Raw genomic sequence first — 13,036 nt, 5'->3', positions numbered from 1 at the left:
AAGGAATGATTAGTGCAGGTCTTTCAACCACAAGGAGGGAAAAGGAAAGTGAGATAACATGCAAACATGTACCTGTATGAGCTGTGCTGCACAGGAGTGAACTATTCTGGGGTGTTCAGCGATTTGGATCAGAAGTTTTTGCCTTGTTTCTGCCTCAGAGATTTTGCCTTCAGATCTACTTCCATATGTTGGAGGAGGCCTGACATGGTTAAACATGTTTTTGTTTAACTGTGCAACCTTCTCCTTTTCTTCATAGATATAGAGTTTTGTTCTCTCCTATCAGAAAAAAACTTGTAGAGATGAACACAAAAATGAAAACTGACTGAATTGCAGATAGTTGATCCTGGAGGGTGGGGTGGGGTTATGAATTACATAATACTCCTCCTGTCCTGTGTGAGAACTGGACTTTAGGGAAGGATGATAGCACAAGTGGAGAAAGGAGTGAGGTGAGGGATGAATGTGAGCAGATATGAGTGTGAGATGATGAGCGGATGAAGGAGGGATAATGTTAGAGGGCGGGGGGGAGCTGACTGGACACTGACCTAATGGCTCTTGATCCTCCTGAGCTGAAGTTATGAAGGAAGCGGAGGGAGAATTTTTTACTTCTATTTCGGCAACAAGGCTTTCTTTTCATTGGACACTGATGCCTCCTGTGACCATTTCGATTTGACCTGAAGCTTCTGATTGATCGGTCTTATGTAACAGGTCTTGTGACGGTGAGTTGGGAGCAGTTGTGGTTTTTGTTTGTGTGCGTAGAAGGTCATTACATTTCTCCCTGGCTGGGATTAAAGTTACTGTTTAAAATAAATATGAAGCTCTTAATCAACTTACATTACGATTACAGAAACAGACAGAAAAAGAAGAAATGTTCTGCACATTTTTTTCTACAATTATGAAGTAGATGAGACAATTTTAGTTCAATTTCAGCATGAAGTTCTAGTCTACAGTAGGAGGGTTTAGCTACTAGAGTATCCTCTTTTATCCAGGCCCTGTTTCTAAGAAGTTCTCACCCTAAAATGTACAGAGTACAACAGTTGCATCACATTTTGGTAAATGACATTACTCAGTCATACATTCATCTCCACTTAGTGGAATGAGCCAGGGCAAGTCTTTCCTTGCTTCGTTTATTACTGAATGCTTGTTATTTGCAGGGTCAGAGTTTGGGGTTGTGACCCAGCTCTTGGGGAGCACTACCTCACATGTGAGAAAAGGTGCCTTTAGCCTTCAGCAGCTCCACAGAAAGCTGTGTGAAATCTGCCTCGCATGACGTCACTGGTTGGTTCTGAAGTCTACAAGTCTGGGAAAAAAATGGAGTTAGAAAGAAGTTGTCTGATCCTTTTTTGTGTAGTTGGAGGTTGGATGTTTTAGACTGACTCTAATAACTCATCGGGCCCAAACCTGTGCTCTAACCTGTTTCTTGTGTGTCAGTGACAGTAAATAATAAAACACATCAGCCTTAGTCATGGTGTAGCTACTGTGCCACCACGGCATGAGTAAACATGACTAAAGCCCTCAGGTTTACATCACTGCTATATTTTGATGACGTGGTTCTGAAGGGCTTCATAAGAGGGTCAGTATCTCCAGGTGTGAGGAAGTCACTTCCATAAGTGAAGGAGTTCAAGGGTCTGACTGAAGGTGAGGTGGAGTGTGTGACTGACAAGTGGACTGATGCAACATCTGCAGGGATTCAGTCTTATCAGGACGGTTCTGTTGAGGAGGAAGTGGAGTCCGGAGGCTAAACTTTCAATTTACTGCAATCTACAATCCTTATCTATGGTCAAAAGCTTTGGGTACTGACTAGAGGATGAGGTAAATAAGTCTATGATATTGTTGTATGGCAACAGTTGTGAGCAGGAAGAGTTGTGAAATGGTTGTTGAATTGAAGGAAGCTGAGATACCTCCCTGTCCTGATTGTGGTGTTTTGTTTTTTTCTGATATGGAGCTGTCTGCTTTTTTTCAGGGTCACTTTTATTGAATGTCCATGAGCTTGAGTTTGGTTTGGTTGAATTTATCACCACACATGAGACTGAAATGTGTTGTCATATGCAGGTTTTAGGCTGGACATTAATTCCAAAGATTCAAAGTGAACCAGTACTGATATTTAAACATCATCATCGGCTATGGGGATATACTGTACATTCACGGTACATAATTATAGATCTGTTGAAGAGGAAATTAACCATATGTTATATATAAAATTCCCTACAGTTACAAAATCGTTTTCAGCCACCAAATGATTGAATGTGGTTTTGAACTGTGCTACCAACAAGTAAGATGTGATTTCCTGCATGGGCTGTGTCGCGGCAGACATGATGTATTTCATGTTATGTATTACTACTTATATCCACTATGTGACACTACAGAACATGCACCAAACATGTATTCTGTTTCTGTACATCAAGTATAGACCAGACCATGAACATTTCATGTAAATCAAAAGATGATCAGTCAGTCAAGGGTTACTTCCTGCTTTCTGTGGGTGGCACTATGACTATGATGTCATATAAGTATGCAGATGTTTTCAGTGTGGGGCTGTCATCAAACATGTGGTGTTTGGGGCAGATGGGTGAATGTATATTTCAGTTACAGCAAATTCCTGTATGCCGTTGCAAAAAGCCTGTTGGACTTAAAAAGTAAGAGAGGCTGCAGGTGCTTTGAGCTACATGCTGACATCAGCATATTAATATACTCACAATGACAATGCTAACAAGCTTCTATGTGCTAGGTAATGTTTACCATGGTCAACATCTTAAACTTGTTCCACACATGAGCGCTACAAAACATGATGGCCACCTCCTGACAGCAAGAACAGCTTTGTTGGCTGAACAACATTTGTGTGACCATTTAAAAGAGAACTTGACCAAGAACATGGAATACAGAACAATGCATGAAACAAGTGTTTTAGCACAAGTACAGACGGTACGCTTGTAGTGTGAACATTCAGCTTGGTCACAAACTTTGTGCTACACACAGACGTCCACACAGGGGTCCACTGAGACCCTCACATGGATGTAAGCAGATAGTAAAATTTACTTTACGTGGGCCCATGCAGAGCAGTGGAACTGGCCTTTAGTTTGGCATGCTATCATTTGAGTGTTAAACACAAAGGGAAGGTAGGGCTGATGGTTGTCAATAGTTTTACAGCAAGTTGGTCAGACACCAAAGTCCCCCTCCAATGAAAATCAAGTGTTTAAACTTGTTATCATGTCTATATGGTGTTTTTATACAAGACGTATCATGAGCAAAATAACTGCAAAACAAACCTGAAAGCTTGACAGTACAGAGAATGAGAGTTTGCATTAGTACAACAAATAACACTGTGTCAGCCACTGCCAGTTACAAACTAACAAAAAACATAAACAAATAAAAAACGCCAACTACGCTAACTGTTCTGATCTGTCTGCTAGTCTCTGATTCTGGTCTCAACAGACTCCTCATCTGAGTCTGGGTCTGACTGAGGCTCAAACATGAGGCTGAGTCTCTCGGATGTTTCCTCCTCGAACCATCTTGATGCTCTCTGCTCTTTCACCTGGAGACCTGGAGAAGCAGGTGGTGGTGGGTGGGGCATAAGGCCTGATCCAGAGTTTCTCAACGAGGAAGTAAATGTAGATGTGCTTCTAGCCCCAGTTCTCAATTCACTTTTGATGTGGCAAAACTATGTTCAACAAAATGTTAATCCTAGCAGAGTATTTGTACAGTGTTTAAAAAACCTCTAGAGAGGAATTTTAAAAATTTGATTGGCTGGTGCCACTACAGAGGAAAAGTTTGTAGATCACCACATTCATCGAGCTTCATCTGTGCATTATGCTTCTCTGTGTCAAATTTCATGGCAAAATCCACCCAGTAGTTTTTTCACATATTTCAATGAGGACTGACCAAAAGAGGGAGATTTCCATCCCTAGAGCCACAGCACGGCGAAAAAGTAGAGCAGTTACAAATCTCAAACAGGTGCAGTGATTAAAAAAGGACAGAATCACTCAATCATCAATTCAATTGTGTTTAAAAGTCTGCCAGGAGATGATTTAAAGGCCCCACAGGCTTGTCTTAATTATCAGGTTTTTATCACCTCTTTAGAAAGAGAAGCCATTCAAGACAAAGTCCAGCTGTGACATGTCTTCACTGTCTTTATTGGGTATTTTTGATTATGTATTTAACACATCACAGCACAAAGAAAGCTTTCTAACACAGGGCCTCCTTTAAAATCATTTTAGTGATTACGGGAAACAAGGTCCTGGCAACAGAACACATTTAAGCCAATATTCATAATAAATTAATGGGAGTCACATGGAGTGTTGTGGTGGTGGGGCACGACAAAGCCCCAAAAACCTGCATTCCAGCTTCACCCAGTTCTGTGACTATTTTCAGGCCACAGTACCATCTGAATGTCACATGAAAAATATATTTTCCTTGAGCAATTATCCGTTTAAGTTTAAGCACTTAGAGGCACATGGCAAATTTCTTGTAAACATGCCTCCTGCTATGTTGAATCATTCCTTGTTTGGGGGGGAAAGTTGTAAACTTGCAAAGAGTTGCTGATCGTAATCTCACCCTACAAGCAAAAGTAAGCAATGGTTACAAATTTCCTGCCCTGAACAGAGTCTCTAATAACATGTAGAAAATTGGAGGAATCCCCTGACTGTTTGTTGTTTCTTCTTCCAGTCATTCAGTACATGCACTGCACGTACTCTAGAGGTCACAAACAAGCTGTGATTTAGAGGTTAAAGGGCCATCCACACACTGATGTGCAATAAAGTGCAATAAATATAACAATAACAATGTGAGCATCCAGGCTAATTTGTAAACAGTGGCGCCAAAACACAGACTGCACGCTCCAGCTGTGTTGCAGGAAAACGCTGAACGCTCACCGCTGATTCTAACACCCCAGATGTTCTCCTTGTTAGCGTCGTTATAAACATTTGTGTTCGTGGGTTTTTTTTTAACATCAGTGATGACTCTCCAGCATCCGCCGTGTTTACCTTGCCAGGTGGTATACTCACCCTGTAGGACAGCAGGTCTGAGTAATGGGTGGGTGCAGAGTCAGAACAATTTCTCTAGTTAGATTATAGGTTTTAGGCTGATGGAACGCTTTAAGCCATATATGTCACCTATATTATTATCACATATATACATACATACTCATATATGAAGATATTAGTTTGTAACATATATGAAATACCCACAGCAAAATTTGTATATGTATATATATTAAAAATATCTATATGTTGCACTAACTCTCTTACTCTCTCGAGCAATGGGGAGAATGACGGCTAATTTTAGTGCAACTGTCCACTTCCACAGACTTGGAAGGAGTAAAGACACATACTGAATGATTCTGGGAGCAATGAAGGCATTTAGACCTTCTCAACATTTGGTGAGCAATTGGATTTCAATCTGCCTTGAATGCTTCCTGCATGCATTTACGTGCAGCCTTGCTTCGATAAGATAACTAAGAAAGACAACATAAAATATATCAGAATCTGGACATTTTCAGCAGCTGTGTGTGAATTGAGCCATTTCCAGATACGGAAACACACAGAGTTTTGTAATTTTTTGTCAGTTTTGTTGTTGCACAATAGAGTCTGAGAATAGATTCACCTTGATGCCTTTGAAACAGGTGGACTCATAATATCCTGAAAATCTGTTGCTGCACATCAATGTATTTTACTGCATTTTATCTTTCAGGAGCATTAACATCTGTCACTTTGTTCTCTTTTCTCTTATCTCTGGCACATACACACACACACACACACACACACACACACACACACACACACACGAACACTTTGACTTTCAATGACTAAAATTATTCCCAAACCTTCGTGTAACCAACACCTAATTATAAACCTAACCCTAAACTCAAGTCCTTGTCCTAAAATAACTTCTGGTAGAGGTGAGGACGGGCAGAGTGTCCTCACTGGGGAGGTGTTTCCTCATCCTCCCGTCCTTGTGCCAACATTTATTCCGACAATAAGCAAAGAAATACAGAACAGCACCCACACTCACCGTCTCATTATCATCCTGCTCACTGAGCAAGTTATCACTCACCCACCGAGCCTCATTAGCCTCTGCCAGCCTGAATGTCAACATCATAAACTACAGTGAGGGTTTTTATGACAGTGATTATGGCAGCAGGAGGGGAAATTAATTTGTCTGACTAAAGGCAGTTTCACAGGCCTGGCGCCTGATTTACAAAGAGATCCTTATTCATACACTTGGATTTAATAACTACAGCAGATGGAAAGAAGCTGAGAAAAAACTCAAAGGTTATGTCAGTGTCACTTTAAGTGTGTCACATTCTTATGTCATGATTTTGACTTCTGTAACTTTGATTTGATATTTTGGTGACCAGAGGTTCCACTGGTACCATCCAGGAGCAGTGTGGGACAACATGGAGCGGAATTAATAAAGTTAGGACTTATGTTGACTTTTGTGAGATTTGTCTTTCTGTTTGAAGGGATACTTTTTGCTTTCTGTGTAAACTATGTGTTTGGAGGTGTGGAGGTTTTTGTCTGAGCTGCATTTATGTGCAAGTTCGATCTCTAGAGTAAAGGAGCGATTTGTAAGTTTTGCTATTGCTACATAGCTAACTTTAGCTTTAGCAGCTGTTAGCAGTCTAGAAGAAATGTTGTGAGTTAGGCATCAAACTTCATTCCTTTACTCACCAACAGCTGTCTCCAGAGGTGGAAAGAAACATCAATGTTAACTCTTGTCTCTATCATGTCTTTTCTTCTACTGAAGTTAGCATGCTAGCAGTTAGCCCCAGCCCGTCTTGTCACTTCCTGATAGTGACTCACTGTAGCGTCTGATCAGCTCTGACAACATAACGCTGCTCATAGGTTGTATTATCACCTCTTGTAGTATACTGACAAAGATGGCTGAACCGACAATCACCACCACCCACTTGGTGGCAAGAAACCGCGTTCAGCAGCAGAGAAACAGCCCTTTAACGAACAAATACTAATGATGAACAATAGCTCATTTGTTAAATCCTTGAGTTGTTGACCATCATGGCAACCAAAGAATATTTTGACATTTCATAATTTACCTGCAAGTCATTGGACTATAGGAAGAAGCCAGAATACCTTGAGGAAACCCACACAGGTACAGGGAGGACAAGCAAACTCCACACAGAAAGACAGCTGTGCTAACCGCTGTGCCGCCCGTCCCGAGACATGCAGTTTTGGTCCAATTTTAGTATCTAATTTATTTCACTGTGCCGCTCAGAGGCTCCTGCCAGCCACTGACAACTTTTAAGGTGGAATGTTTTCTTGCATGTTACTCAAGCAGGAACCTCCAGGACTGAAAAATGAGGCCAACACTAAGTGCCAAAAGCTGCAGTTCCTCAAACGACCACTTGAGGCTGGCTCCAAAAGTGAGTCAATCCTCACAGACTCCCATGATGAAATGCCCAAATTTGCAGCAGAAATAAGCATTTGTCCTGGGATGCCTGATGGCCAGACTGACTATAAAGGTTCTGTGGTACCTGTGTGGTGCGCAGTGGTCGGAGTGAATGTCAGTGGGTAATAAAAATCTTAATGATAGAAATTAAATCTGCCTCTGTCTCTCTTCTCTTTCTTTTTCTCTTTGCCTCTCTGCTGGGTGTTGCCACATGTCTACACTTTATCCGTCATTTCAAATTAAAAGCCCTCTGCACAGTCGTGTAATTACGACTTGCCGACAGTGGGGGCAATAACTTTTGCAAACTTTTTTTTTCAGGCATATGTTGGACCAAAACCTCGTCTCCAACATGGAGTAAAGAAATTGTTACTTTTATGACAATTGTGTAGGTTTGAGGCTCTTATTGACCTGGTTGGTGTCTGTGTGTGTGTGTGTCTTTTGTGAGCCATTGATTGTAAGGTGACATTGCTGCTGAACAGATGCCCCTCCTATCATCAACAGCTGGATCATTCAGTCATTATAATGCTGATGGGAGCAAGTCACCTCTTTTTGTCCGCTGCCGTCTGTTGGTGTGTTTACCTTCTCACCTCTTCTCTCCGTCTCCCTCTGAAAGACATCTGAACTTTTAGTTTTATAGAGGATGCGGGTGTGCAGTGGATTGCAACATAAACAGCAGCTTCCCATAAAAACGCACATCACCGCTTCCTTAACTGTGGGAATACCACAATTACACAGGGTGACACAGAAGAAAAGTATGCGGGTATTTATTTTTTTTTAAGGTTAAGGGTTTACTTCTTTTATGTGTAATAATCTTAGAGGGTCCACACATCTGTGGTAAACCCCTGTGATTACATGACATTCTTGTGCTGTCAAAGCTGAAATGTTAAGAGGCAAAGCTGCTTTGCTTTTAGCCTGTAAGTCAGGGAAGCACTGATCTTCTGACAGCTGAGGAAAATGTCAAACATGCGTTAAAGGGTGATGAAAGTGCAGCAGAGACGTTGAGGTACTACTCTTGTTGCTGGCAACCAAGTTTGGGTCACGTAGGCAGGTGTTGAATAATGTTATTTTATGAATGAGGGTTAGTCAGTCTGCTTTCCTCAAGGGTATAAAGTCTATCAAAAAAAACAAAAAAAAAAAAAACTTTTTTCTGAGAACTAGTATGTGCCAATAACACCTCCCTGAGGCTGACACCTCCAGCGCATCCTGACCTGCGCTGACTGGGAACAAGCATGTGGCACTGAAACATCTACTTTTGCACACATGCACGGACACACACACAGACATTAGAAAACTGCTCCCGGACACGATGTTACTCTGTGTGAAATGCAGATCCACTGATCACCACACAGTTTTCCAACTCAAACAAGCAAGGAGCTGCAACTTCTTTAGGCTTTAGCAGGTAAATTTGGGTGTCCAAGTAAAAGTGAGAGTAAATGTCACTATTTAGGGCACAAGGGCTCAGAACATAACTCCAGCCACACGGGTAGAGCGGACACACACGTTGCAGCTCCGTCACATGATCTAGAGATTTGATGTCTTGCCTATTTTTCACTTGTGATACGCACACGTGCAGCAAAAAAAAAAGAACTGTTGACAGTAATCTGACATCAAAGCAGCAATATTACACAAAACTGACACCTTCCATTACAGTTTTCTATGTTTATGCTGAATCTGAATATGACACAGACATAAAAAAAATATAAATTTATATATTTTTTAAACATTTTAGAAGCTGTATGTTGATAAAGTGGTGTTTTAGTGACATTTTCTGTCAAAAATAAATCCCAGAAGAGAAATCCAAAATTCAAGTATCCTGCAAACTCTATCTAAACAGATAGAGCTACAGAAGCAGCGACGCAACACTTTTTCCGCAGCAGACCAGCAATGGCAGCTGCAACGCTCTCGCCATGCGTCCAGTGTGTTCCCGGTGTGAGACGAGGAACCACAGTTCAGAACATGTCAAACAAGTGTGTTTTTGATTGAGTCATGGAGTCTGCAGCAGGAAAGTGAAACCATGATTGATATTTTAACAGAAGAAGTAACACATAACCTGTCTACCTAATGGCCCAATTGGCTTAAATGCTATTTCCAGTTGTTACGTGTGGAACAGCTCTTTGTCTGATTCACAGTCTAACCTATCATTATATATAAACTAGAACAATTTGACCTTCTATCTACAGTGTCTGTTAGCCAACAGCAGCTGGGTGTTACCCCGTCAGAATCATCCTGCTGGTCCAGGGATTCAGAACTGCCTCTGCACCATGAAGGGTCAGACAGGGTCAGGTGTGTGTGTGTGTGTGTGTGTGTGTGCATGTGCGTGTGCCAAGTTTCATTCTGCACATTTTGAATGCTCGTGCCAAGCATTTCCATGTATCACCGTGAACAGAATTATGGTTTTTTTTTTATGGTGACATGGTATGTTGTACAAGTAGCAGCGTGCTCCTTTTCATACCAAGACATGCACGCACACAGCTGCTGTTATTTACATCACAGCAACAGAGGTGAAGCTAAGTGTTCCCACAAAGAGTTTCACAAGGTTGATGAATGAAAGGTGCAGAAGGATTTTCTGTTATTGTCACTTTAAGAAAATGAGTTTTACCAGAAGGACAAAAACACTGTTTAAAGTTTGTCTCCGTCTGTCTTTTCAGATCTTACAGGTGAATCTAGTGATGTCCATCCTGCTGTATGTGATGGTCCTCGTGTACCTCTATGGTATCCAGGCAACCAACATGGATAGCAGTCACCAGGGGCAACAGCAGGAGCCGAGTCCCGACCCTTTAAACTCTCTCATCATCCAGCTGCTTCAGGCCGACCTGACGAGGGGGAAGACCAGGACGAACCAGAGCCAACAGGGGAAAAGCAGGGACACGGAGCCCCAGGACACGCTGCCTCCTCTCCTCAGTGCAAACTTTCCCTTCGAGGACCAGGGCGATGCGGAGCAGTGGGGGACTGGGAGCAGTGAAGGTGTGATGGACCAGCAGGTGATGCTGTTGAACTCTGACCTGCTCAGGCAGCACAAGCGGTACAACTCGCCTCGGGTGCTGCTGAGTGACCGGCCACCACTGCAGCCGCCGCCGCTGTACCTTGCCGACGACTTTGTGAGCAGCGGACCAGAGGGCGGGGCAGCGGGGAATAAGACGCGAAAGAAGCGTTACGCTGAGCACAGAAGCTACCGCGGGGAATATTCTGTGTGTGACAGCGAGAGCCAGTGGGTGACGGATAAGACCCAAGCAGTGGATACCAGGGGGGACGCCGTTACTGTTCTGGGCAAAATTAAAACCACTGGCATGCAGGACATTAAACAGTACTTTTATGAGACGCGCTGTCGGACCCCCAGGCCCTTTAAGGGGGGCTGCAGGGGCATTGACGACAAGAACTGGAACTCGCAGTGCAAGACGACACAGACGTACGTTCGAGCGCTGACGCAGGTTCGCAGTTCAGTGGGCTGGAGGTGGATACGCATAGACACGTCGTGCGTCTGCGCGTTGTCAAAGAAACGTCACAGGAGGACGTAAACAAAACAACCCAAGCCCTGCTGGGGGCTGCCTGTTTGGAATTCTACTTCCTACATAGGATTTCACTTCCTGTTTTCACTGCTCCCCACCACAGGATTATGTGTCACGGTGGTGAAGAGCAACAATCTGCTATAAATTGACACCTCTACTGAAGAAACCATGGGTCCTTTAAAATGATATTTCACATTATTGTGCTGAAAATACACAAACCGGTGCAGCACTGCTGTTATGGAAGAACTCACTCGAGAGGGGCAGGGAGGGAGGGCGTGAGTGTGTGAGGGAGAACTGTACATATAAATTATTTAAATTATATGAAATGCATGTAGTTTTACATGTTATTCTATATATGTATATATATATATATATATCTAGACATACATATATATATGTATATGTATATGACGTATGAATATATTTGTGTTATTTATTGAAAGTTTTCAAAAGGAAAAAACATGTCTATAAAAAGGAATGAAACAAGCTATGAACTCATTTTGAGACTATGATACAGAGCTGGGCTGCAAAGGTGCTTCACAGTAAGACTTTACATGTGCCTTGACCAGTGTGGCAGTGAAAGACAGAGACGCGGGAGCTCACAGACAGCAGTTGCCGCAAATGTTTTTTGGGGGTAAACCAGAGGTGAGAGAGCTGCAGGGGCCTGTTCTGTCCTGCAGTCCAATGTGGAGCCACGATCCTTTAGCATAATGACACAGATAACTGCAGTATATCAGAGGGTACAAAGAGTTCTGTGACCAAAACACACAGATCTGAGATTTGTGACCAAACACTGCGCTCAGCATTGACCGTACTGTTATGTTGTAAAACACCTCACGTTCATTCATTCCACTCGGGGACAGTTTGACTAAATAAAAATTCTGGTTTTCCTCAGGCCACCGTGATGCTGTTCACCACATTTTAATCTCAACTGGTATCATGAGCTGTTTTTGTTTCTTCCTATTAATAAAATCATATATTTCTTAATGTTGGAAACACTTCATTCACAAATACCCATTTTTCAATTTTTGAAAAAAGTCCCTCCCTCTGCTGCTGTGATGGAGGAGAGTTGGGTTTATTTACCAGCACCTTGCTGCTGCTGTTGTGTGTTAAACTTGAATCTCTAAAGCACACCACTTTTGAGAAAAAGCTTGTTACTGGCTTTGTGATGATGAGAATTTTTAATTTTTTTTTTAGTTTGTTAGCCTTTGCATTTTACATGTACGCTGGAGAGTTGGAGATTTCATCACAACAAACGCAGACGGACTAAAACATGAGGTTTCCCTATATATGGAGCACAAAGGATGTTATGGTTTCAGTTAAAGGATAAGCCTGGTGATATTCTGTTTTTCTTCGTGTTAACAAATCCCATTAAGAGACCAGAGCCATCTCTTAATTAATTTTAGTAACAGGTAAAGATGTTCCAGTATCATTTTGTCCTTCCCAAAACTGATTCTGATACCTGAATTTGTGTAACTGGCCAATACTGAGGACTGACTTAACAGCTGTATACTCCTAAGCCTGTAATAGTATGTCATGTGATATGATTGCAGTCATTTTTATGGCATGGTTCAGATTAAACCCTTTGGAAAACATGAATAGATACATGAATGATAAAGTCTTTTGAAAAAAATCTAATTTAACTGTTAGTCGTAAAATTTAAATGATGGGACTTTCCAGTTTAACATGCTGCCAACTTGCTGATATTTTGCTAATCTAATGGCTAACGTTTCACTATTTACCAGAAATCAATTCTTTGCTGCTCTAAAGCAGCAGTTGGACTGTCTGCACACCGCAACTTCCTGTGTAAGCTACTTCTTTCGAGCAGGGAAGAAGAATTGATTTCCAGGAAAACTGCTGTTTTATCCAGTATGGAACTATATAATTTAATAATGAATTACCAATACTTGATACCCTATATTAGGCAGTATCAGAGGGATTCCTACAACTAGTATCGGTATCAGAACAACTCCAGTAACAAGTAGTGTCCAGATTTGATTCCTCTGAATCACAGAGCTCCACATTGGTCTGAAAACTATTAAAGCACATCAGTGAGCTGCACTGCTGCGCTGGCTGACATGTTCCTTCATTGCTATGAACATGGCCAAACAGTACGCCCTCTGTAAATATTC

At 42.0% G+C, this 13,036-nt stretch overlaps 1 protein-coding gene across 1 annotated transcript in view; it reads left to right on the top strand.

The window, feature by feature from the left end:
- The window catches only part of ntf3 (neurotrophin 3), a 38,397-nt gene extending 26,506 nt beyond the window's left edge, over positions 1 to 11,891 (top strand). Inside the window, exon 2 of the mRNA XM_071502808.1 lies at positions 10,047 to 11,891. Coding sequence (XP_071358909.1) covers positions 10,047 to 10,913 — 867 coding nt within the window. The 3' untranslated portion in view covers positions 10,914 to 11,891. The remainder of the gene's footprint in view (positions 1 to 10,046) is intronic.
- The last annotated feature ends 1,145 nt before the right edge of the window (positions 11,892 to 13,036 follow it).

Source organism: Trachinotus anak, unplaced genomic scaffold (assembly GCF_046630095.1).
Source record: "Trachinotus anak isolate AG129_WGS33_773 ecotype Australia unplaced genomic scaffold, CSIRO_AGI_Tana_v1 ptg000018l, whole genome shotgun sequence".
Classification (NCBI taxonomy): Eukaryota; Metazoa; Chordata; class Actinopteri; order Carangiformes; family Carangidae; genus Trachinotus; species Trachinotus anak.
The sequence above is the reverse complement of the archived record's forward strand: the minus strand, read 5'-3'. Positions and strand labels throughout refer to the sequence as shown.